Here is a 27,237-nt window from a genome sequence, read left to right as displayed (position 1 = left end):
CTACCTCCCGTCATTGTATTCCTGGAGCCCCTAGAGAGCGGTCGCATCAGCTGATGCTGCTGTTCTCCACGGGAGATCGTCGTGGGACACTCGTGGATTTCTGCGGATCAGGGAGTATATTGGTTGTTTGTTATTTTAATATTTTTTACAGATGACAATGGCTTCGGGGATCAAAGTGACAAGTGATAGTGAGTATGTACTCTATGTTATATGTACTGTATAGCTATATGTATGTATTGTATGAATGTATTGTATGTAGTATGTATGTAGTATGTATGTTGTATGTCTGTAGCATGTTTTATGTGTGTTGTATTTATGTAGTATGTATGTAGTATGTACTATGTATATATGTATGTTGTATGAATGTAGTATATATGTAGTATGAATGTAGTATGTATGTATGTTGTATGAATGTAGTATATATGTAGTATGTATGTAGTATGTAGTATGTATGTATGTTGTATGAATGTAGTATATATGTAGTATGTATGTAGTATGTATGTATGTTGTATGAATGTAGTATATATGAAGTATGTATGTAGTATGTATGTATGTTATATGAATGTAGTATATATGAAGTATGTATGTAGTATGTATGTACTGTATGTTGTATGAATGTAGTATATATGTAGTATGTATGTATGTATGTTGTATGAATGTAGTATATATGTAGTATGTATGTATTATGTAGTATGTATGTATGTTGTATGAATGTAGCATATATGTAGTATGTATGTAGTATGTATGTATGTTGTATGAATGTAGTACAGTATATATGAAGTATGTATTATGTAGTATGTATGTATGTTGTATGAATGTTGTATATATGAATTATGTATGTAGTATGTATGTATGTATGTTGTATGAATGTTGTATATATTTAGTATGTATGTAGTATGTATGTAGTATGTTGTATGTATGTTTTTTGTTTTTTTTACATTCAACACATTAGCCGGATGATGGGACTACTACTGTCCCATCATTGGCTAATGTGTCAATCACTGTCATTGTAGCAGGCATAGCCCGATGGGACTTGCAGTCCCATCGGACGATGCCTGCACACACACACACAACCCCCGGCAGGCCCGCACAGACCCCCGGCAGCCCACACAGACCCCCGGCAGGCCCGCACAGACCCCCGGCAGGCCGCACAGACCCCCGGCAGGCCCGCACAGACCCCCGGCAGCCTGCACAGACCCCCGGCAGGCCCGTACAGACCCCCGGCAGCCCGCACAGACCCCCGGCAGGCCCGCACAGACCCCGGCAGCCCGCACAGACCCCCGGCAGGCCCGCACAGACCCCCTGCAGCCTGCACAGACCCCCGGCAGGCCCGCACAGACCCCCGGCAGGCCCGCACAGACCCTCGAGAGGCCTGCACAGACCCCCGAGAGGCCCGTACAGTCCCCGCCCGCACACACACACACGCACAGTCTTCGCCCACACTCTTCCCCCCCTCCTGAACTTAATATGCAAGGAAAGAAAGGGTTTATTTTCATTCCGATATTTGTGCCCCATTGACTTGCATGGGTTTCGGTATCGGAATCGGCGATACCCGATATTTTTGGGGTATCGGTCCGCTCCAATCCGATCCGATATTTCCCGATATCGGAAGGTATAGCTCAACACTAGTCGTCATTAGAACTATAATTTTACTCACTGCGAAGTCTCTAAGTCCCAATGTCATAGACCTAATGTCAAAAAGAATTATCTGCGTAGAAAGGCAAAATGAGCAATTGTAAGTACACAGTGCTATATAAAGTGATGACTGCAATATATTAAGGGGATAAAAATGTTGATGGGAGTGGTTCTTTAAAGCAAGTTCGGGTAGCTATCTCATAGGAGTTTCACTGTATATGGGATAAGTGATTAGAGAAATGGTCTCACAATGTGTGTAGGTCATTGCAGTCTGCAGTATTGCTAGCTGACAATGTATAGTAGATGCCTTAATTTATTATTTCAGCAGATATTAAACTTTATAAAGGCAAAATTACTACCCCATTATTTGAGGAAGTCAGATAACGTGCCCTACATCTATCTTAGGAGTGCTTGTGGAGTTGTAGGGGCAGGCTCCCTTCACTTTCAGCCACTGCATATCATTTTCTTTAAAACAAAATTAAGAACTTTGTTTTTAGTTACAAATTGATTTTCTGATTTTTTTTTTTATTCATGAATTGCCTTATTTCTGTCCATGGGGTAGTATCAGCCTTATCTAGAAGATTTGGATATCTACTTATTGTAGGGATTTTAACATACTAAGAAAACATTGGTCTGTTATATAATTCCAAATACAATGTACTAAAAATAATCTTTATATAGCGCCAACATATTCCGCGGCGCTTTACAATTTAACAGTTTCAAACACAACAGTCAAAAGTAACAATTTTAACAATAATACAATGATTAAAGCAAAATAAGACATAGTAACATAGTTTTGAAGGCTGAAGGAAGACCTTATGTCCATCTAGTTCAGCCTATTTTTAGTGCAGCTGTTCTGCATTGTTGATCCTGGGGAAGGCAAAAAACCCAGAGAGTAGAAGCCAATTTTCTCCATAGGGAAAAAAATTCCTTCCCCTAAGCTGGGTCAACCATCTACCTATAATATTCTGTTATTTGTAACCTTCTATACTGTTACTCACAAGAAAAGCATCCATTCCTTTCTTAAATTCATTCAGTGAGTTGGCCATCACCACTTCCTCACGACCCTGCTCGTGAGAGCTTACAATCTACAATGAGGTGGGGCAGATACAAAAGTACAGATGTGTATTTACAGTGATGTATTTACAATGATAGTCCTGCCATCTTGAGGGAGTGGGGGATAGATAGACATAGTGAATGGGCTACACATGCACACTTACACATAAAATGACTGATTGGGGAACATGATAGGCTGCTCTGAGCAAATGTGTTCTGAGGGAGCGCCTAAAACTGTGCAAGTTGGGGCCGGTCCTAATTTCTTGGGGTAGAGCATTCCAGAGGATTGGCGTAACGCGGCAGAAGTCAGGAGTGGGAGGTACGGATTAGTGCAGAGGTTAGTCGAACGTCACTTCCAGAGCGCAGTGGTCGGCTAGGCCGATAGACAGAAATGAGAGAGGAGATGTAGTGGGGTGCTGCACTGGGAGAGCTTTGTGGGTGAGAACAAGTATTTTGAATTGGATCTTATAATTAATGGGCAGCCAGTGCAACGACTGGTGAAGAGCGGACGCGTCCGAGTACTGATTAGCCAGATGGATGACCCTGGCTGGTGCATTAAGGATAGACTGGAGAGGGGAAAGTCGAGTGAGGAGGAGGCCAATTAATAGAGCATTACAGTAGTCCAGGTGGGAGTGGATCATGGCAACAGTGAGGGTTTTTGTTGTTTCCACGGAGAGAAAAGGGTGGATTCTAGAGATGTTCTTTAGGTGTAAGCGGCAAGAGCAGGCAAGAGATTGTATATGGGAGGTGAAGGAGAGATTGGTGTCAAACATAACACCCAGACAGCGCGCCTGCTGCTGGGGTGTTATTATGGTGCCACCCACGGAGAGGAAAATGTCAGATTTAGGAAAGTTTGTAGACGGCAGGGATAGAAGAAGTTCAGTTTTGGAAAGGTTGAGTTTCAGATAGAGAGCGGGCATGATGTTGGAGACTGCGGACAGACAGTCACTGGCATTCTGTAGTACAGCGGGGGTAAGGTCAGGGGATAACATATATAGTTGTGTGTCATCAGCATAAAGATGGTACTGAAAGCCAAATTTGTTGATGGTCTATCCAATTGGGGCTGTGTAGAGGGAGAAGAGAAGTGGGCCAAGGATTGAGCCCTAAGGTACCTTAACAGTGAGCGGAAGAGGAGATGAAGTGGAGCAAGCGAACAAGACGGTGAAGGAGCGGTCAGAAAGATAGGAAGAGAATCAGGAGAGAGCAGTGTTCTTAATGCCTTGTGACTGGAGCCTAGAGAGTAGGAGATGGTGGTCCACAGTGTCGAAGGCTGCAGAAAGGTCAAGAAGAATGAGCAGAGAGTGGTCAGCGTTACATTTAGCTGTCAGAAGGTCGTTGGTTACTTTGATGAGTGCAGTTTCTGTCGAATGTAGGGGGCGTAAACCAGACTGTGATGGGTATAGGAGGGAATGAGTGGAGAGGTAATGGGTAAGGCAGGAGTAAATCATTCGCTCCAAGAGTTTAGAAATGAAGGGGAGATTGGAGACTGGTCTATAGTTGTTTGTGCAGGATGTGTCGAGAGCGGGTTTCTTTTATAATGGAGTAATGCTAGAATGTTTCAAGGAGGAGGGGAAAATGCCTGAGAAAAGGAAGAAATTAAAGATTGTAGTTAGGTGAGTTGTGTCAACTGGAGAGAGAGCTTGGAGGAGATGTAGATGGACGAGAAGAGCTTGGAGACTTCTTCTGTGATGTGATCAAATGTGGAGAATAAGCCAGGGGAGATGTAGGGAGGGATGGGAGTCACGGCACCTGGTGGCTGGGAGCGGATTTCCTGAGGGATATTATCTATTTTCTCTGTAAACTGGGAGGCCAGGACATCAGCACAAATGTTTGTGATAGGGGCTTGCGCTTTCAGCCTGAGGAGGAAATGAAATCTGTCAAAGAATTTCTTGGGGTTGTTGGATAATGAGGAGATAAGGGTGGTGAAGTAGTTCTGTTTGGCAAGGTGAAGGGCAGAATTATAGATTCTTAACATAAATTTGAAGTGGATGAAGTCTTCTGGTGTGCGAGTTTTCCTCCATAAGCGTTCAGCACTCCTAGAGCACCGCTGGAGAAGTAGAGTTTGCAATGTGAGACAGTGCTGTTTTACTCTGTGCTTGGTGGTTCTGTGGGTGAGGGGAGCTACTTGGTCAAGGGTGCTTCTAAGTGTGTCATTGTAGTGATGTACAGCCAGATCAGGACAGGAAAAAGAGGAGATTTGGGACAGTGATGAGTGTAGGGAGTCTGAAAGTGTATGAGGGTTGATGGCTTGTGGACTTCTGAATGTGTGGTAGGTAGGAGTGTGCTGGGGTGGGCGAGGATTTGTGAGCATGAAGGAGAGAATGTTGTGGTCAGAGAGGGGAAGCGAGGAGTTATCTAGGTAGTATATTGAACAGAGCCGGACAAAAATCAGGTCAAGGGTGTTACCATCTTTGTGTGTTTCAGAGGCTGACAGCTGTGAGAAGCCGAGAGAAGTGGTTAGTGATAGAAGCTGGGATGCAGATGTTAAAGTGGAGTTGTTAATGGGGATGTTGAAGTCTCCCAGGATAAGGGTTGGTAGTTCTGAGGACATGAAGTGCGGCAGCCAGGCTGAGAAGTGGTCAAGGAATTGGGTGGGTGAGCCTGGGGGCTGATATATGACCGCTACTCTGAGGGAGAGGGGACGGAAGAGCCTGATGGTGTGGACCTCAAAAGTAGGGAATGAGAGTGATGGAGCTGGGGGGATGACCTGGAAAGAGCATTGTAGGGACAGGAGTTTGTCAACTCCACCACCAAGTCTGTTTGTGGGTCTCGGGGAATGGGAAAATTGTAAGTCACCATGGGAGATGGCATCAGGGGAGACAGTGTCAGAATTCTGAATCCAGGTTTCAGTGAGGGCCAACACATTAAGAGAGTTCTTCAGAAAGTAGTTGTGCAGGAAAGGAAGCTTGTTACATACAGACCGTGGATTCCAGAGGGCACAATTAAAAGAAGGAGATGAAGGAGTGCAACTCATATTAATAAGGTTAGTAAGGTTTCGATATGAGGTAGGGTAGGAGTTGAGGTTGGGGGATTGTGGACCAGGGTTGGAGGAGATTTCCCCTGAAATCAGTGGGAGTAGAAAGATAAAGAGCAAGTAGTTAATGAAATTGTCAGAAGTTTTTTTGTGCGATGTGTTTGGGAAAGATGGGCTGAGGTATTTCAGGAAGGTGAGAAGTGCATGGGAGCTGTAAAATGGAAGCGGAAGTATAGAGGGGCTGATGTGCATGAGTGGTGATGGAGGGGGGATGGGACGGTGAATGTGGATGGCAAGGGAACACAGGAAGACAGAAATAAAGTACATGGATAAAAGGGAGTACAAAGTGTGGGTTACCTGACTCCTGCCCTCACTAACTGCCATGTAATAACTGTTTCTTCTGGATGCTTAGCTAATGGAATGCTTTGCTGAGGGGATATGCATGCAAGCACCTCACACTGCGTGCACCCCTTAGGATGCTACTAAATATATAGGCCACACTACTGGGTCAGCAGAGATGGATTGTGGGAGCTTGTTTGGGATAATTTGGCAGCTGGAGCAAGCACACCAGGGGGTGGTTAGATGATCAAAGACACTAGACCTGGTTACATCTATATGCTATTGCACCTTCCACCAGATAATATCTAGAGTGATAGCTGTCATGAATATAAAGCAGTAAGTATTAAATACAATGCAACAAATGAATTATACCAAAGAATTATCAGGTACATTAAAATATGTTGCAACATGCTAAAGCAGCAAATGACAGACAGCAAGCAGAGGTGGGGAGTTATACCTTTAGAATATATTGCAGCACATGAGACAGCAAGCAAAGGTGAGGAGTTGTACCATTAGAATATATTGTCCTGGTTTTAATTTCCAAAATGCCATCCACTTATAATAATATACATGAAATAATCAATTTATTATATTTTTAATTCAACAAATGTTAGTTCGAAGTAGTGGTAAATGCAACAACCAATTGTAAAAGCTGTAAAAAGGTCCTAGTGAGACGTACACAATCCTGTGTTGGAAAGTCTCCGCACTGTGCTTGTCAGCGGCTAATACCTAGCGCTGTGACAAATGACTCCACATATCACCTTGTAAAATCATATTCCCAGATGTCACATCAGCAGATAATCGGAGGATTGACTACAGTTCACACGCTGAAAGCGGCAATAATTCTTTAGTTAATTAGTAGACAGCAACCTTGATCAAAACTAGGAGTTGAGAAATGCAGGGAGGGTGCTACATGTATCAGCTCAGTGCCAGGCTTATCACCGGCTTCGTTTTTGAGGTCAGTAATGAGCCAAAGGTTTAGGAGTAAATCGCAGATCATTTGGGAAAACAGTTTAGTATAGACATGAACTAACGTAGCATATCACATGTATATACAAATGAGTGCAGACACTTGTGTGCAATGTCTTCTAGTATTATGTTAGTAAAGTGAGGGTGACCTAACAGAACTGATCACAACAGATCGTTACCTTTAACAATCACTTGTTGGAAGCCAGTGATATGGACAAAACACATAAAGCCTTAAAGTAATGTGAATATTCGTCCTACCACATATTACTTCTTTTATATTTTTTTAATAAAAGCAAAATTGAGCTTTGGAACAACAAAAACATCAATTTTTCCTTTTTTTCTTTAACCCACCATCCATAATTAGACCACATTATATACATGTGGATCTGTGCTACAAATCAGCACATTCTGAATTGTAACGTGCTGTGGAATAGATCAACCCTACAGAAATAAAATTATTATAACATTATTATTAAATGAGCTTACTGCATTCTGTCTGTACATCAAATTAATTAATATAGCAGTATTAACGGTGGCTCCAAGGAACCAGAATTTTATGCTTTAGAGGAGTTTTTTGCTTTCTCTCAGGATGAAGTTTGCTTAAAAAACACAAAAAAAACAACTGTTGTTTACTCCCTTATCTGGGTCCAGTGCCGAGTCCCTGCTGCTGCTCCATGTGCCATTTATTGTCTGCAGCACTGATGTCACGCCCGACAGCTGCAGCCAATCACTGAGCTCAGCGCATTAACTTGTGCAGCGCTCAGTTACTGGCTGCAGTGCTGTCAGTGTGATGTCAGCGCTGCAGACAGTCATAGACACCAGGAGCAGCAGCGCATACTCTGCACCGGACCCGAAGAGGGTGAGTAAAGCACAGTTTGTTGTTTTCATATTAACTGCACCTGGGAAACAGAGGATTTCCAAAACCAGAACACCCCTTGTGGGCTATGTGCACACAGAGTCACTTTGCTGCGTTTTCGGAAACTGAGCAGAATCTTCAAGGCTTTGAGGAGTTTTAAGATTTAAAGGAGGATTTAGAGCGTTTCTGCTAAGTTTCACCTCCAAAAACTCCTAGAAAAACTCTGCATGTACACGGCCTAACCTCTTTGCTGGTAATCTGGATATTTGTAGCTGAAAAAGCAGAAACTTGATCCATATAAAGTACAGTTATTGACATCAGACAGATCCAATTGTCTACTGTAAAGATGTATGTAACATTTAACCCATATTCTGATCTGTCTTCCGCTGACATACATTTCAACAGAGGGTCCGTCCATGGCACTTTTTAGAGCAGCCTACCCCGTACCACCAAAAAGTGATCTCCTTCACGCTGAATGAAGACACAGACTATTGTGAATGATCACTATGTACATTGCTGCGGAAAATGTTGGCACAATAAAGAACAGACGTTTGCCTCCTGTACATTGGGTACTTAGATCTGTTTTGTATATAGTTTGTGCTAAATAACAGAAATATTATAAAACAACAATAAATACCTTTCCAGATCCTGTAGAGCCTGCAACTGCCAGAAGTTGTGCCTTTTCCAGACTAAAACTGATATTAGAAAGCACCGGAGTGACGTGCAACGTAAAGTTACTAAAAAACAGATCGGGGTCTTCCTTAGAAGTATTGCCCCCATTTTCAAGCATGGCTTTTCCAAAGGCTTCTCCAATTCCCTGTATGAAAATAATGCAAAAAATGACCATTTTAGTGCTGGGATTTTATAATTGGGTGAAAAAGCTTTCTTATGCATTGTTAGCCATGTTTCCAGCTGTAACTCCGTGTTTGCCGGCAGTGCATATACTATGAGTAAACTGTACTACAGCCAGGGCAGAATTCCATGTGTGAGATTACAGGATGATAGCGACAATCACTGCATTCTGTTACTGCCAAGTATGAAAATATTACAATTATTAATGAAATGTTTTAAAATAAAGTGATTTTTCCATTACAAACAATTAAAAAAAGGATTCAAAATAGAGTCAATAATCAAGCATACAGACCTCATCCCAGGAAGCGGTGACATTCTCCATGGCCACTTCGGTGGTTGTCAGGTTGTACTCCAGTGACTTATACTCATCTTTTTGTAAAAAGTCCTGTTAAATATATTGAAATATATTAGGTGCTATCTATTTAAGTATAAGCAAAAATCAACATCATCAAACAAAATGCCATCCAAACAGCCCTGAAGATCACTTCTGACAATAAGATCGTTGCCTAGGTCTCAGATTAGGAAGAATGTTAGGAGTCATTCCTAGTTGTAATCTCCAAGGAATAAAAAGTAGAGAATCTTGATAGCTGAATGTTTCTTAGATGGAATAATGTGAGGCAGTAGAGTGACACACTCAATTTATAGACATGTTTCCAGGAAGAATAAGTGAGGAATAGTACAAGTCTGCGTTCCAAAATACAGGGGAAAGATTTTTTTTTCGTTTTTAAGGGGAATGCAAGTATTTACTTAGTACCACTTTGAAGAGGAGTTTATCACTTTAAGCGACTTTTCAGAATACCGTATTTTTCGGATTATAAGACGCACTTTTTTCCCCCAAATTTGGGGGGAAAATGGGGGTGCGTCTTATAATTCGACTATACCTTACCGGTCGTGATAGAGCAGGGTCCCAGAGTCGCTGCTGGAGGAGGCAAGAGTGAAGCACTGCTGCAGGCCACAGGCTGGGATGAGGGGGTGTTTGGAGTTGCGACACTGCGGGTGTTCGGTGTTGCGGGGGTCCCGCCAACATTTTGTGAAAGCCCGGAGCCCCCGCACTTCCATGGTTTACTTTGCTGTGGACTCCGGGAAAATGGCTGCCGGGGGCGGCGCATGCACAAATGGAGATCTCGGCACTAAGATCTCTGGAGATGAGATCTCCGCACCAAGATCTCCATCTGCGCATGTGCCGCCCCCGGCGGCCATTTTCCCGGAGTCCACCGCAAAGTAAACCATGAAACCCGGGCTTTCACAAAATGTTGGCGGGGCCCCCACACCACCGAACACCCGCAGCATCGCTCATTTAAACACCCCTTTCTCCCAGTCTGAGGTCCGCAGGTTCGCCCCACTCCTGCCTCCGCCAACAGCGACCCTGGGACCACGCTTCACAGCAGCCACCACCCCCGATAAGCAATAAGATGCATGGATTGTAAGATCACCATCATTTTATTAAAAAAAAGTTTTTTTCCTATTTTTCTCCTTAAAATTTGGGGTGTGTCTTATAATCCAGTGCATCTTATAAACCGCAAAATACAGTAAGCTGCAATGTGTATGTATATGTATCGTGGCGCGGGGTGGTAGCAGTGGGCCAGGTACTCTTTTGAGTCGGCATGTTGCATGATAGTGGGGGTCCTGGCTAGGTGTGGACTTCGTCTAAGGGGGCGCTATGACCTAGCATGTTATCAATGGCTTTGGTTACCCAGGACATTATGTTGAGCAGTTCAATGTGGGAGACCATCAGTCAAAAATAAACTTTTTACTGAACAATAACTTGATGGAGATTATGTTCAACAGACAATGAGTACACAGCTTGAGAAACTTTTCCTTCACAATACGGAGCATTTTCACACACAATCTCAATAACATTCTCTAAACGCACTTGGCCTCTGTCTCCACTGTTTCACCCTCTTTCACTACAGCCCAGTTCAATACTACAGTCCAGTTAGAGAATAGGGCTCTCACTATACACGTCTTCATTCCCCTCAAGAGAACTAGTTTGCCAATATGGCCGATACTTAGCTTCTCTGCCTTGGAACTGTCACCTGGTAAATTCTCTTCCTCTCCCGTTCTCTGTATCATCCTGGCACGTTACCTCTCTGAGTTATAAACTCTGGACCATACTGCTAGGTGTCCTCTCCCAGACCCATCTTCGGTTGACAACACTGTCCTTCTCTCAGTTTTCTTTCCTCTTTACTCCGGACCACTCTATCCACTGCTTCATTCTCCTTTTGCTTTGGGACAACCATGTCAAGTGGCACTGCTTACTGTCCATACATTAGGACTGCTTCTGACACACACTGGGCCCTATCTGACGTCCTGACAGGAAACTGTTTCTGTCCCTTCAAGATAGCTCCTCCCACTCTGGATAACGTCCCAAACATTATTTATTTTATTTATCCTAATTCTCCCTACTGTTGGGCAGAATACAATACCATCATGAATAAAACATGTCACAATACATATTACAACAATAGAAAAATATGGTTGTCTTCAAGGGGGAACATGGGCGGTATATCCATCTCCTTACTTACAGTGGAGAAAAAAAGTATTTAGTCAGCCACCAATTGTGCAAGTTCTCCCACTAAAAAGATGAGAGAGGCCTGTAATTGACATGATAGGTAGACCACAACTATGAGAGTCAAAATGAGAAAACAAATCCAGAAAATCACCTTGTCTGATTTGGCAACATTTATTTTACAAATTATGGTGGAAAATAAGTATTTGGTCACCTAAAAACAAGCAAGATTTCTGGCTCTCACAGACCTGTAACTTCTTTTTTAAGAGGCTCCTCTGACTTCCACTCATTACCTGTAGTAATGGCACCTGTTTTCACTTGTTATCAGTTTAAAAGACACCTGTCCACAACCTCAAACAGTCACACTCCAAACTCCACTATGGTGAAGACCAAAGAGCTGTCGAAGGACACCAGAAACAAAATTGTAGCCCTGCACCAGGCTGGAAAGACTGAATCTGCAATAGGCATGTGGCTTGGTGTGATGAAATCAACTGTGGGAGCAATAAATAAAAAAATGGAAGACATACAAGACCACTGATAATCTCCTTTGATTTGGGATTCCACGCAAGATCTCATCCTGTGGGGTCAAAATGATCCCAAGAACGGTGAGAAAAAATCCCAGAAACCCAAGGGGGGACCTAGTGAATGGCCTGTTTGGTAGAAACTAACATCATGCTTTGGGGCTGTTTCTCTGCAAAGGGACCAGGACGACTAAACCGTGTACATGAAAGAATGAATGGGGCCATGTATCATGAGATTTTGAGTGCAAATCTTCTATCAGCAAAGGCATTGAAGATGAAACGTGGATGGGTCTTTCAGCATGTTAATGATCCCAAGCACACCATCAGGGCAACAAAGGAGTGACTTCGTAAGAAGCACATGTAGGTCCTAGAGTGGCCTAGCCAGTCTCCAGATCTCAACCCCATAGAAAACCTTTGGAGGGATTTGAAAGTCCGTGTTGCCCAGCGACAGGCCCAAAACATCACTGCTGTGAAAAAAGTTCCTAAAAGTGGACAAGCCATTAACATCTACTAAAATCCTTATGTCTAAGCCAAATTCTTAGCGAGCAGGAAAAAGAACAGGGGCCAGAGTTATAGAACGAGTTAAATGCCTGAGATCTTTGTAAAATGAAATGTAGGTGTAGCACCTCATTAAATATTTAATTAATGGAGCCTACTGAATTTGGTTGTGTTGTGCTGAAGTTTTTTTTTTTAGTTAATACAGGCAGAATGAGTAAGTGATATAACTCTGTACCTCTCTGAGTCTGTACAGGTACAAAGCCGTAGAAAGCAGCTTACTTTTGCTATAACAGTAGGTCATGAAATAGGCATGGGTCATATTGACATGTCAATAAGTGCTTACAATGGAAGCTTTCATGGTACTGCAGTAAAATCTATTTACCTCTTAATGGTATAAAATGGGGAAAAAATCATTAAGACAGTTATTATTTCAGTTCTATAGTGTAAAGAATATTGGATAACATCCACCTGAGCATGAGAAATCTCACTATCGTGATTACCGAGTGATTTCACTGCTCAGATTAACACAAATGCTGTGTTGTAAATGTATCTTATCCTTTAATCTTTCTAGTGTTCTGATCCTATTGTTCAGCAATATACAAGCATACCTGGATCTTATTTATAACTCCCAGAGAGTCGTACCAGGTCTGCACAGCCCAGGGGAACTGGCGTGTAACAGTCATACGTAGAACAATGCAGAATGAAATGGTGGTGAAGATCTTTCGGATAGTAATCCCATGAGTTAGTAAATGTGGAAGAATGGAAAGAAACACCACAAAGAAGCCCGAGAAGAAGAAGGCCGAGCTGTTGAAATATCTCACATACGCAGCTTTTCTGGTGAGCTTCAGTTCCGTCCTGTGTAAAAGCAAACCACACTGTGAGTTTCAGGCTAAATCAGATATCGTATATACAAATTCAGAAGCAATCTTAGAGTGAGTCTGTCAACAGGTTTCAACTTATTTAAGCTGAGAAAAGCATGCCATAGGGGAAGAGACCCTGATTCCAGTGATGTGTCACTTACTAGGCTGCTTGCCACGATATCAATAAAATCAGTGTTATAGCAGCAGGAGTTTATCACTAGAGGACTAGTTGTCTCATGCCATAATAATCAGATATTTCAGCACAGTCTGATTCTAATAAAAGACTGAATAATATAAAGCCGCACACAATGTACTTACTGTCTAAGCAACAGAACAATCTTCTCCATTGCATCCTCCCAACAGTAGGCCTTTACTGACTGAATATTGTCAATAATTTCTGAAGTGATCACAAGTCGTTCATTGATCTTGCCGGCTCTTCTGTCTCTATAAGACATTAACATAAAGAATAACTATGTAATATATAGTTCTGTAGGTAACGATCCAGGATTCCTATACGTATCAATTATAAATGCACAGTATATAATATAGCATATCAGTATTATTATGTCAATGCAACAGATCGTTTACTTGACAGTGGTGGAGCCACACACCCGCTTAGTAACAATAGCAATGCTTGTTTTGGCAGCGTGCCAGTATTTGAGTTGGTATAAAGAAAACTTGGCACTCAACTTAGTAAACTGTAGAAAATTTTAATGCAGTCCAAAACTCAACGTTTCGGTCCCAGAATGGTCCTTCATCAAGTACCGACTGCTCAGTGTTTACGGTGTCCAATATGTTGGATGCAAAGAGATCGTTTAGAGCATTGGTACTCCTTCTAGACGTACAGTTAAGTGGTCAGTCCGTGTGCTGACCCAGGTTGCTATTGTGCAATAACTAAGAGTTGTAGGAGTCCTCTTATACAGTTGTGGACAATATTTGTATGATGCAAAATATCCTTATGAGTCCTGATGTAAAGGCGTTTGGACTGACCAGTGGTGGTTTAGTGGGGGATGTGTCTGGCTCACAACGTGGTATCCACCGCTTGTTGGAGTGATACTGCGTTGTGAGCCGGGCACATCCTCCACTGGACCACCACTGGTCAGTCCAAATGCTTTTACATCAGGACTCATAAGAATATTTTGCATCATACAAATATTGTCCAGAAATGTATAAGAGGACTCCTACAAGTCTTAGTTACTGCACCATAGCAACCTGGGTCAGCACACGGACTGACCACTTAACTGTACCTCTAGAAGGAGTACCAGTTGTCTAAATGACCTCTTTACATCCAACATATTGGACACCATAAACACTGAGCAGTCGGTACTTGATGAAAGTCCATTCTGGGACCCAAACATTGTGTTTTGGACTGCATTAAAATTTTCAACAGTTTACTAAGTTGAGTGCCAAGTTTTCTTTATATTATTTTTGGGTTGGGATCCTACTTGAGCACCACTCACAGCTGTGCCACGATATATTCTCAGTGTTTGAGTTGGGTGATGCTGTATGTCACGTGTAACCCATTTGTAAAACACTTCAGAATTTAAATAACACCATATTTCATTATTACAACAGAAAAAATGATAACATCTTACCTATACTTCATCATCCTTCGCCCCAGCCATGCCTGAAACAAGGCCAGAATAACAAGGAAGCCCAGACCGCAGAAAGCAGAAGCCTGCAGCAAGTCCCAAATGAGACCCAGTAAAAGTATCACCTGAAGAGGAGCGATCCACACAAAATGAGCCAAAGCCAGACCCTATGAAATGAGAAATAAACGCAGAGTAACAATATTACATAGATACACAGGTTCATCAAGTGTCATCTGCATGTAAGTCTGTAGGAACAACAGTGCAGAATTGTTGTGGAACTTTGTTGCATTTCAATATGATTTTACTTATTGAAAACTTGGTGGCTTACGGTTAAAAACTATGTTGAAACATTATTGCAAGTAATGTTAATACTGCACTTAGTTTTGATTCAGGTGGGCATAGTATCGCTATCTGTTTCCAGACATTACACCTGGACATTCAAGGTTATATTGAAGACCCATATGATGTTGTATGCTAGTTTAGTACAGCTGCATTCCAAGGAAACTTGTTATTGCTTAAACCAGGGTAAATGTATATGCAACGTAAGTGCAGTAATATAATCACCGATCACCGTCTTCCACCGATCACTGTCTTCCACCAAACACCATCTTCCACTGAAGATGAGTCATGTGACTGATATTTTGACTCTCCAGATCACACCACAAGTCTCTTCTACAATGTAAGCCTATAGAGCCCCGCCATAACCCCAATGTGATCTGGAGAGTCGAAATAGCTGTCACATGGCACAGAAGAGGCTTGGGGCAGCGCTGGAAACTGGGGAACACTGCAGTCCATGAGTATATTACTGCACTTGCAGTATGCTACATATATAGTTACACATGTTTAGGCAAGAACAAGTTTCAGAGGAATGCTGTTTTGAATAGAAAAACTCAGATCCATGTATTCCAAGCTTAGGAGGGTGCAGAGTAGAATTCACAATTTCAAGATAAGATCAGTGTTTCAATTAGCAGCGAATATAGATGCTAAGTGTGGCCAGGCTACAGCAAAGTGTCTCAAAATTCCACACACAGGTTTCATGCTGTACAAGGCACCTGCTGATCCTAAAAAGGTTCCTTTATTTTAATTTGAAATTCACTTAAAATTTCCATTTAGACTCAATTTTAATTTTAGTCTACAACATATTCTGCAATGTAGATACTGGAGGTGAGCAAATCGGTCTGATGTGGATTGAATTAGTCTCAGGCATTGAACAAGACAAATTTGAACAATTTGCAATTTGATCCATGAAAATTGACCTAAAATCACTGCTGCCAGTTTACACATTGCAGAAGATTGTATTAGTCCAAAGAGGATCGCATGAGCCCAGATAAGGAGGCGAGGTTTAATAATAATAATAATAATAATAATAATAATTTTATTTCTATAGCGCCAACATATTCCGCAGCACTATACATTATAGAGGGGACTTCTACAGACAACAGACATTACAGCATAGCATAGCAAAAAACACATAGATCAAAACAGATACCAAGAGGAATGAGGGCCCTGCTTGCAAGCTTACAATCTATAAGGAAAAAGGGGAGACACGAAAGGAGGATGGTAACAATTGCTTTTATTGTTTTTATTGTTTTTATTGTTTAGTGTAAGAATCGGGTGTTCCTGTTGCTGCATAAACCAGTTAACAGTCTAAATATGTAACAGTACAGACACAGAGGGCTATTAAATGCATAAAACATGTGAGAACATGATGCAAGGAAGCTGGATATGGTAAAAAATTTTGAAATGAGCCACACAGGAATATTTAGGCTAGTACGTTGAGGCGATAGGCCAGTCTGAACAATTGCGTTTTTAACGCACGCTTAAAACTGTGGGGATTGGGGATTAATCGTATTAGCCTGGGTAGTGCATTCCAAAGAATCGGCGCCGCACGTGAAAAGTCTTGGAGACAGGAGTGGGAAGTTCTGATTAATGAGGATGTCAACCTCAGGTCATTAGCAGAACGGAGGGCACGGGTAGAGTGGTAGGCTGAGACTAGGGAGGAGATGTAGGGTGGTGCTGAGCCATGGAGTGCTTTGTGGGTGAGGATAATAAGTTTATACTGAATTCTGTAGTGGATGGATAGCCAGTGTAAGGACTGGCACAAGGTAGAGGCATCGGCATAGTGATTGGTGAGGAATCCCTATGATCCTGGCTGCAGCATTCAGGACGGATTGGAGAGGGGAGAGTTTGGTAAGAGCGAGACCGATTAGTAGAGAGTTACAATAGTCCAGACGAGAATGAATAAGAGAAACAGTAAGAGATTTTGCAGAGTCGAAAGCAACAAAGGGTCGAATTCTAGAAATGTTTTCGAGGTGCAGATAACAAGAGCGAGACAGTGATCAGATGTGGAGGGTGAATGAAAGCTCGGAGTCAAGTATGACCCCAAGACAGCGGGCATGTTGCTGGGGAGTAATGGTGGAACCACACATGGAAATGGCAATGTCGGGCATAGGTAGGTTGGTAGAGGGAGGAAACATGAGGAGTTCAGTTTTTGACAGGTTCAGTTTCAGATAGAGGGAGGACATGATGTTAGAGACAGCGGTAAGACAATCACTGGTGTTTTCCAAAAAGGCAGGCATGATATTAGAAGAAGAAGAAGTGTATAATTGAGTGTCATCAGCATAGAGATGGTACTGGAACCCAAATCTACTGATTGCTTGATCAATAAGTTTCCCCATAATGCCTTGCAGGTATCACACAAAATCGTATGGTGCAGTCAGTCATTTCGGGGTGAATCTGCGTAGTGAGAGGATGTCACAGCTGGCAGCTTAGAAATAGAGGTAGGGGTAGAAAGCCATTAATACTGAATATCCTGTACAGATATTATGTGACCGCATAACAGTGGAGAATGCTTTCCATCTGTTTCCCTGTAGCCATACATGTGAAAATCAATTTGACATTACTAAGGCTGTGTATACATGAAAATGCTTTAAAAAGGTTGAATACAGTCCTAGGGAACTTCATATTGTTGTATGCTCTGATCTACAGCCTCTGCCAGTCTGTGACCCCTGCTTGCTACACCCAGAAATGTAGTGATTGAGTGGTTTCAAAGAGGAGCCTGAGATCTGAGCGTGCCCCACACTGAGAGTGCACCTGCCCCGATGCTGAGATCTGAGCGTGCCCCACACTGAGAGTGCACCTGCCCCGATGCTATGGGCACTTTTAGGCCTCCTTCACATGTCCCGGTGATTCTTCTACTGGAAAAAACAGTACTGGTCAAATCTGTGGTCTGTCTCCGTGTGCTATCTATGTGTACGTACAGTTTGTGACATCCATGTGCTGTCCGGGTCTGTGAGTCCATGTGCTGTCAGTTTGAAATGTATGGAATGAAATGCAGCATAGAATTTAAAGAGTTTTATGTATTAAAGATGTTCAAAGATAGAGATAGTGATGAGGAACATTATAGAAGATAGATACAGTAGATAGAAATATGTCAGTGTGATTTCAAACCAATGCTTCACATGCTTATTTTTCTGTATTTGTATTTTTTAAAATAAATAACTAAATAGCATGGGGTCCCCTGTAATTTTCATAACCAGCTGAGGGAAAGCCAACGGCAGACTATTAATAACAGCTCACAATTGAATGGTCCCCCTACAATTTCTAACCAGCAAAGGTTACTAATATCAGCTGTGGGCAGATATTAACAGCCTAGTAAGTTGCCATAGATATTAACTCCCTCCCATACTAAGTACGGTATTGTATATCAGCCCTTAACTGCCCCAGAAATGGCGCATCCAAGAGATGTGTCAATTCTGGTGCTTAGCCTCGCTCTTCCCACTTACTTTTCTCTGTGTGTCTTTATCACATTTGACTTTGGGGTTAGTAAGGGGGGTGTCTTATAGACGCTTCTCCATTACAAACCCGTGGGCTTGAAGTCAGTGACCATAAAACTGCTGACATCAACCCAACTATTACCCCACTTGCCACTGCACCAGGGCAAGTGGGAAGAGCAAGGCTGAGGGCCAGAATTGGCACATCTTATGGATGCGCCATTTCTGGGGAGGCTGAGGGCTGATGTTCTTAGTTTGGGAGGGGGCCAATATTCATGGCCCCTTTCTAGGATATTAATACCAGTCCACAGCTGTCTTGTTTAGCCTTTGCTGGTTAGTAATTATAGGGGGACCCCACATCATTTTGGGGGGCTCCCCTATAGCAACCAGTACAGGCTAAGCAAACAGCTGTGAGCTGTTATTAATAGCCTGAGAATCCTTATGGCTATTAACCCCTTCCCAGAATGTTAACATCAGCCCCAAGCCGTTGGCTTTCCCTCAGCAGGGAGACCAGGCAAAAATGATGACAGTTGTAGTCAGCGCTAGACACAAATGGCGGCCATTGACTACAACTGGCCTAGTCTCTCTGACTGAAGGTAGACCAGGCGAGAATGATGAGAATTGGATTCAGCACCCGGCATCAGGGAACAGCGTGAAATGTACTGCTTTTTCCCAGGCACCGGTACGTTGGTACGTGTGTCATCAGTGTGCATGTGTGCAGCATGCATTTTGCCCATGGTATGTTTAAAAAAGAGACATCTGTGAGTTTTTACACGGACACACAGTACGTGCGAAATACTTGATATGTGCGCACCACCACTGATCACAAAGGGTGTGCGTATGTTCGTATTTGTGGTCCTTAAAAACGAACAGCATATGGACATAAAAAACAGACATGTAAAGGGGGTCTTACAATGTCAGAGAACATACAAAGGAATAGGGATTTGAGTAAGGGAAAAAATAACTGTGCTTGCTGGCACAAGACAGCGGGCATGTTGCTGGGGAGTAATGGTGGAACCACACACGGAAATGGCAATGTCGGGCATAGGTAGGTTGGTAGAGGGAGGAAACATGAGGAGTTCAGTTTTTGACAGGTTCAGTTTCAGATAGAGGGAGGACATGATGTTAGAGACAGCGGTAAGACAATCACTGGTGTTTTCCAAAAAGGCAGGCATGATATTAGAAGAAGAAGAAGTGTATAATTGAGTGTCATCAGCATAGAGATGGTACTGGAACCCAAATCTACTGATTGCTTGATCAATAAGTTTCCCCATAATGCCTTGCAGGTATCACACAAAATCGTATGGTGCAGTCAGTCATTTCGGGGTGAATCTGCGTAGTGAGAGGATGTCACAGCTGGCAGCTTAGAAATAGAGGTAGGGGTAGAAAGCCATTAATACTGAATATCCTGTACAGATATTATGTGACCGCATAACAGTGGAGAATGCTTTCCATCTGTTTCCCTGTAGCCATACATGTGAAAATCAATTTGACATTACTAAGGCTGTGTATACATGAAAATGCTTTAAAAAGGTTGAATACAGTCCTAGGGAACTTCATATTGTTGTATGCTCTGATCTACAGCCTCTGCCAGTCTGTGACCCCTGCTTGCTACACCCAGAAATGTAGTGATTGAGTGGTTTCAAAGAGGAGCCTGAGATCTGAGCGTGCCCCACACTGAGAGTGCACCTGCCCCGATGCTGAGATCTGAGCGTGCCCCACACTGAGAGTGCACCTGCCCCGATGCTATGGGCACTTTTAGGCCTCCTTCACATGTCTCGGTGATTCTTCTACTGGAAAAAACAGTACTGGTCAAATCTGTGGTCTGTCTCCGTGTGCTATCTATGTGTACGTACAGTTTGTGACATCCATGTGCTGTCCGGGTCTGTGAGTCCATGTGCTGTCAGTTTGAAATGTATGGAATATAATGCAGCATAGAATTTAAAGAGTTTTATGTATTAAAGATGTTCAAAGATAGAGATAGTGATGAGGAACATTACAGAAGATAGATACAGTAGATAGAAATATGTCAGTGTGATTTCAAACCAATGCTTCACATGCTTATTTTTCTGTATTTGTATTTTTTAAAATAAATAACTAAATAGCATGGGGTCCCCTGTAATTTTCATAACCAGCTGAGGGAAAGCCAACGGCAGACTATTAATAACAGCTCACAATTGAATGGTCCCCCTACAATTTCTAACCAGCAAAGGTTACTAATATCAGCTGTGGGCAGATATTAACAGCCTAGTAAGTTGCCATAGATATTAACTCCCTCCCATACTAAGTACGGTATTGCATATCAGCCCTTAACTGCCCCAGAAATGGCGCATCCAAGAGATGTGTCAATTCTGGTGCTTAGCCTCGCTCTTCCCACTTACTTTTCTCTGTGTGTCTTTATCACATTTGACTTTGGGGTTAGTAAGGGGGGTGTCTTATAGACGCTTCTCCATTACAAACCCGTGGGCTTGAAGTCAGTGACCATAAAACTGCTGACATCAACCCAACTATTACCCCACTTGCCACTGCACCAGGGCAAGTGGGAAGAGCAAGGCTGAGGGCCAGAATTGGCACATCTTATGGATGCGCCATTTCTGGGGAGGCTGAGGGCTGATGTTCTTAGTTTGGGAGGGGGCCAATATTCATGGCCCCTTTCTAGGATATTAATACCAGTCCACAGCTGTCTTGTTTAGCCTTTGCTGGTTAGTAATTATAGGGGGACCCCACATCATTTTGGGGGGCTCCCCTATAGCAACCAGTACAGGCTAAGCAAACAGCTGTGAGCTGTTATTAATAGCCTGAGAATCCTTATGGCTATTAACCCCTTCCCAGAATGTTAACATCAGCCCCAAGCCGTTGGCTTTCCCTCAGCAGGGAGACCAGGCAAAAATGATGACAGTTGTAGTCAGCGCTAGACACAAATGGCGGCCATTGACTACAACTGGCCTAGTCTCTCTGACTGAAGGTAGACCAGGCGAGAATGATGAGAATTGGATTCAGCACCCGGCATCAGGGAACAGCGTGAAATGTACTGCTTTTTCCCAGGCACCGGTACGTTGGTACGTGTGTCATCAGTGTGCATGTGTGCAGCATGCATTTTGCCCATGGTATGTTTAAAAAAGAGACATCTGTGAGTTTTTACACGGACACACAGTACGTGCGAAATACTTGATATGTGCGCACCACCACTGATCACAAAGGGTGTGCGTATGTTCGTATTTGTGGTCCTTAAAAACGAACAGCATATGGACATAAAAAACAGACATGTAAAGGGGGTCTTACAATGTCAGAGAACATACAAAGGAATAGGGATTTGAGTAAGGGAAAAAATAACTGTGAGATTCTCAATGCTGTCAAATCAAGAGTAGCGGGCATATTGGTGCACCGACCCATTGGCCATTCCTAGGGTATACCAAAGTGCCCTCATTTGCAAATGGATTCAGAATGAATTTATCTTCAATTACACCATTAAAATTAATATAACTGGTTTAATCCTATAGGCAAAAAGTCCCCTATATAAATGTTTAAGTTGCTGAATTTGAATTTTGGGGGTGACAGATTCCCTATAAAGATGGTAAAAATGTGATACAGACTGATTACATCTAAAATCAGGCAGCAAGGGAAGAAGTATAATGCAGTGAGTTTCACTAACAATCAAAGCCAATGTTTTAATGGATTATCATTGTTTTTGGTGGTTTAATAAGCTCCAATCCCTTGCTAGTCCTGGAAATTTGAGCCTTCTGAATTTTACTCACTTGGGCATGGACACTGTTTAATAGGTAATAATTACATTCTTAGATACCATTGTTCCAACTAACATAACATTCTAGTGTTACAAGAAGAAACCGAACACAGGATTGTACGGAACACACTGTATATTAAACTGCACACTTATCTCACTTATAAAATATTAATTGGGTAATAGGTCCAGGGCCAGCAGCACTCAAGGAGGTCAGGGAGATGCAGAAGCTTTGGATTTTGTCCTGTGTCAGTAGCACTAAGTCTAGCGATGAATGATGGATATATGCACCATGCTGATTACATGGGTACTGCCATGGGGACTGTATACCATACAATTTGCTGTAGGAGCCCAGCTGATACATATAATTAGCCTTCTGCTGAAATTGTAGGTGCCATTGAAGACACTAATTCCCTTAGTTAAACTTAAGATTCCATGGTATAACACTGAAGGGCTAGCATAATACACTGCATTGTAGATTGCACGTTCAAGTCTGTTTAAGACCAATAAATATTGTACAATAATCAGTTTTTAAAGGCGTTTTCAACTTTCATAAAAGTTGTCTTTAAATGATTGGATACTTGTAAAAAAAAGCAAAAAACATAATCACCCTCTCCCAGTCGAGCACCGTTCCCCACCATTGCTCCAGTCTCTTATTTTGGCTGTAGCAGTGACTTCATGACTACAGGTCACCTTACAGTAGTAGACACTCACTAAACTCACTGGCTCTCCTGCGGTAGGTGACATGAGCCACGGAGTTCAGTGATAGGCTGCAGCAGTGATGTGCAGTGAGGTTGTGACATCACTGGCAGTGAGAAATCACTGGATTGGGGTAGGTTGTTAAATAATATCTGATTTTGTTTTTTTTTTGCAACTATTCAATTGTTTTGGGATCAAAAGTGGTTAAAAAAAGAAATTGAATAAAATGTCATATTTTGAAGAAAAAAAAACCTTAGAAACCGACTCATATTTAATATAGACGAGTCTGTAGCATTCTGTAATATTACATTATTTTATTACTTATCCCACAGAGTGAACACCACGGAGACATAAAAAACAATGTCAGAATTGCTGTTTTTATTAATCCTCTCATTAATTATTTTGCTTATACAAAAGTAGCAAAACTTAAAACAAAAACTATAGAAATCTGGTATTGAGATTATTGTATTGACTTGCAGAATAAAGTTAACATGTCATATATATCGAATGGTGAGTGGTGTTTACATAAAACTAAATTGCTGTTTTTTAGCAAATTATACTTCCCAAAGGATGTAATTAAAAATGATCTAAAAGTCAGGTGTTCCACAAAATTGTACAAATGAAAACCATAGCTTTTCACACAAAAGAAGCCTTTTCACAGCTACATTGAGAATATGATGGCACAAAAATAAACCATTTTCTTTTCAAACACTATTTACTGTACAAAAGTAAAAAACCTACTGTAAATAAAACTATATAAATTTGTTATCACTGTAATCATATTAACACACAAAATAAAGTTAACACTTTATTTCTGCAGCACGTTAACATTTAAAAACAAAGACATAATTTCTATTTATGTCTTCCCATAAAGCTACTACAGTGGGGCAAAAAAGTATTTAGTCAGTCAGCAATAGTGCAAGTTCCACCACTTAAAAAGATGAGAGGCGTCTGTAATTTACATCATAGGTAGACCTCAACTATGGGAGACAAACTGAGAAAAAAAAATCCAGAAAATCACATTGTCTGTTTTTTTTTCATTTTATTTGCATATTATGGTGGAAAATAAGTATTTGGTCAGAAACAAGCAATCAAGATTTCTGGCTCTCACAGACCTGTAACTTCTTCTTTAAGAGTCTCCTCTTTCCTCCACTTATTACCTGTAGTAATGGCACCTGTTTAAACTTGATATCAGTATAAAAAGACACCAGTGCACACCCTCAAACAGTCTGACTCCAAACTCCACTATGGTGAAGACCAAAGAGCTGTCAAAGGACACCAGAAACAAAATTGTAGCCCTGCACCAGGCTGGGAAGACTGAATCTGCAATAGCCAACCAGCTTGGAGTGAAGAAATCAACTGTGGGAGCAATAATTAGAAAATGGAAGACATACAAGACCACTGATAATCTCCCTCGATCTGGTGCTCCACGCAAAATCCCACCCCGTGGGGTCAGAATGATCACAAGAACGGTGAGAGAAAATCCCAGAACCACGCAGGGGGACCTAGTGAATGAACTGCAGAGAGCTGGGACCAATGTAACAAGGCCTACCATAAGTAACACACTATGCCACCATGGACTCAGATCCTGCAGTGCCAGACGTGTCCCACTGCTTAAGCCTGTACATGTCCGGGCCCGTCTGAAGTTTGCTAGAGAGCATTTGGATGATCCAGAGGAGTTTTGGGAGAATGTCCTATGGTCTGATGAAACCAAACTGGAACTGTTTGGTAGAAACACAACTTGTCGTGTTTGGAGGAAAAAGAATACTGAGTTGCATCCATCAAACACCATACCTACTGTAAAGCATGGTGGTGGAAACATCATGCTTTGGGGCTGTTTCTCTGCAAAGGGGCCAGGACGACTGATCCGGGTACATGAAAGAATGAATGGGGCCATGTATCGTGAGATTTTGAGTGCAAACCTCCTTTCATCAGCAAGGGCATTGAAGATGAAACGTGGCTGGGTCTTTCAACATGACAATGATCCAAAGCACACCGCCAGGGCAACGAAGGAGTGGCTTCGTAAGAAGCATTTCAAGGTCCTGGAGTGGCCTAGCCAGTCTCCCGATCTCAACCCTATAGAAAACCTTTGGAGGGAGTTGAAAGTCCGTGTTGCCAAGCGAAAAGCCAAAAACATCACTGCTCTAGAGGAGATCTGCATGGAGGAATGGGCCAACATACCAACAACAGTGTGTGGCAACCTTGTGAAGACTTACAGAAAACGTTTGACCTCTGTCATTGCCAACAAAGGATATATCACAAAGTATTGAGATGAAATTTTGTTTCTGACCAAATACTTATTTTCCACCATAATATGCAAATAAAATGAAAAAAAAAACAGACAATGTGATTTTCTGGATTTTTTTTTCTCAGTTTGTCTCCCATAGTTGAGGTCTACCTATGATGTAAATTACAGACGCCTCTCATCTTTTTAAGTGGTGGAACTTGCACTATTGCTGACTGACTAAATACTTTTTTGCCCCACTGTAAAAGTTAGTTAGTTGTATGAACTTCAGATTGGTGCAACTGACAAATGCAGCAAAAAAAAAATATGGAAAAAAATGATGCCTCTAGAAAAATAACAGCAATTTGGGGGTCATTAAGACTAGATCCTTAAGGGGTTAATAAATAAATAAATAAATAAATAAAATTTGCTACCAATATTTTGAGACTATTGTTTGTAGTCACCCAAACCAAATAAATGGTAAATTTACTGACAATATATAACTGATTACAAGTTAGAACAGTGAACCAACGTGTGAAAATAGACCTAAATGGCTACCACCAAGAAGATGGCTGTAGGGTGAAGGCTATCAGGTTGCGAGCAAGGTACCAATTAATAATATTGGACTGATTCTGGTTCCATTAATGCTACGATCACAATTTTGTATAATTAAATGGCTGCGTTTTTACAGCGTTCTGTGCTAACCAAAGCAAAAGACTCAGCTGCGCTTGTCTGTTTCCATAGTCTTGACTGCTTGTGTCCACAACATAGAGAACAGATATTGCCATCCCAAGTCATGAGACAAGCGAAACAAATTACTGTAGCTGAAAAAATCCATCATGGAAGATTCAATTTGGATTTGTGATCAGGCAGCTAACATTTTCCAAACAAATTAGATTTTTGGTATCTCCCAACTGAAATGTTGAGCTACCATAAATATAATTGAATGTGTTTCCAACTTCTGTCCTATAATGTTAATATAGATACTAAGGAATTCTATGTATTGAATGTGATAGTAAATTAACATATCCTGTAAATCATGCCCAGACTGGTATCTGTCCAACCCAGAAGAATCCTCATTGGCTGGTGCAGTCAGTGGGAGAAATGGGGCACCATTGGAGAAACTGGGGAGGGCCATTGTTGGAGACATTTTTTGTGTTAATACAAGAATACTCATGCAACAACAGGGGAAAAAGACTTACCCCTGCCTGATGGCTGGCAGATGGCACTCAGCGATGACAAATGGGAGGCTGGACAGCCGGTCCCTCCTATCTGATGGTGTCACAGGGAGTTGCCAGTCAGCATGTGGATAGCTGCACCATATTGGCCAGGAATCAGGAGTAAGGAGCAGAAGACAGGAAACAAGGAGGAGGGATAGACAGAGAAAACTACAGAGAAAGAAGACAGAAGGAAAAGAGAGAGAAAGAAAGGAGTCAAAAAGTGTAAAGTGCAAAGGAGATGTAAGTATAGAGAGACAGGAGAAGTGACAGGTTCTGAAATATACAAGCAATCTGGAGGTCTGATGCGGCAGTGGGGGAGCAAATTCAGCAGACCTGACATGATAGGCCACAAATTGATATACAGACCTTGCCACCCTCTAGTCTGCAAGCTCACTAATAAGAGATGTTTACACGATCACAATAAAAAAAGCTATGATCTTTGAAAAGAAAATTGCAGCAAAAAAAACAAAACAAAAATGCATTGTGTGAACATGCCCTTAGGTTGCACTTACATGTTGTAGTCATGTTGGGGCAACTTGGCAGCGTGTGAGCACAGCTGTATACCAGTCGCACACTAAGGTCTTAATCAAACTGAGGCAAAAAATGTGTTTTTACAACAAATTGCCAGTGTTCCATAGCGAAGACCGGTGATCCATGGGGAATCAACATAAAATTGTGTGCATTTGCTTGTGTGGTTTGAAGTTGTACTTTACAAACTGAATCTCAATCACAAACTCTGTAAGGAACCTAGAAAGTCACTGGTGGGATAAATTACAACAGTACCCAGGTGGATAAAGAAGTCTGGGCACAGATTCAGAATGGTGCCCCATCAAGGACAAAAATAAAATAAAACCATCGCCGCCAGACCCACTGCAGCAATGACATTTCTTATATCCACATGATCCGCTTCGGTCAATCACT

General features: G+C 42.0%; 1 protein-coding gene across 1 annotated transcript in view; it reads right to left on the bottom strand.

The window, feature by feature from the left end:
• Positions 1–27,237, bottom strand: part of CFTR (CF transmembrane conductance regulator) — a 240,217-nt gene that overhangs the window by 125,131 nt on the left and 87,849 nt on the right. Inside the window, exons 6-10 of the mRNA XM_073573354.1 lie at positions 14,665–14,828; positions 13,388–13,513; positions 12,818–13,064; positions 8,974–9,066; positions 8,467–8,646 (exon numbers count right to left, since the gene is read on the bottom strand). Of these exons, the coding sequence (XP_073429455.1) occupies positions 8,467–8,646; positions 8,974–9,066; positions 12,818–13,064; positions 13,388–13,513; positions 14,665–14,828 (810 nt within the window). The remainder of the gene's footprint in view (positions 1–8,466; positions 8,647–8,973; positions 9,067–12,817; positions 13,065–13,387; positions 13,514–14,664; positions 14,829–27,237) is intronic.

The sequence above is a fragment of the Dendrobates tinctorius genome, unplaced genomic scaffold, assembly GCF_039654945.1.
Source record: "Dendrobates tinctorius isolate UK_male_01 unplaced genomic scaffold, ASM3965494v1 ptg000035l, whole genome shotgun sequence".
NCBI lineage: Eukaryota > Metazoa > Chordata > Amphibia > Anura > Dendrobatidae > Dendrobates > Dendrobates tinctorius.
Note: the sequence above shows the minus strand (reverse complement) of the source record. Positions and strands in the feature narration are given on the sequence as shown.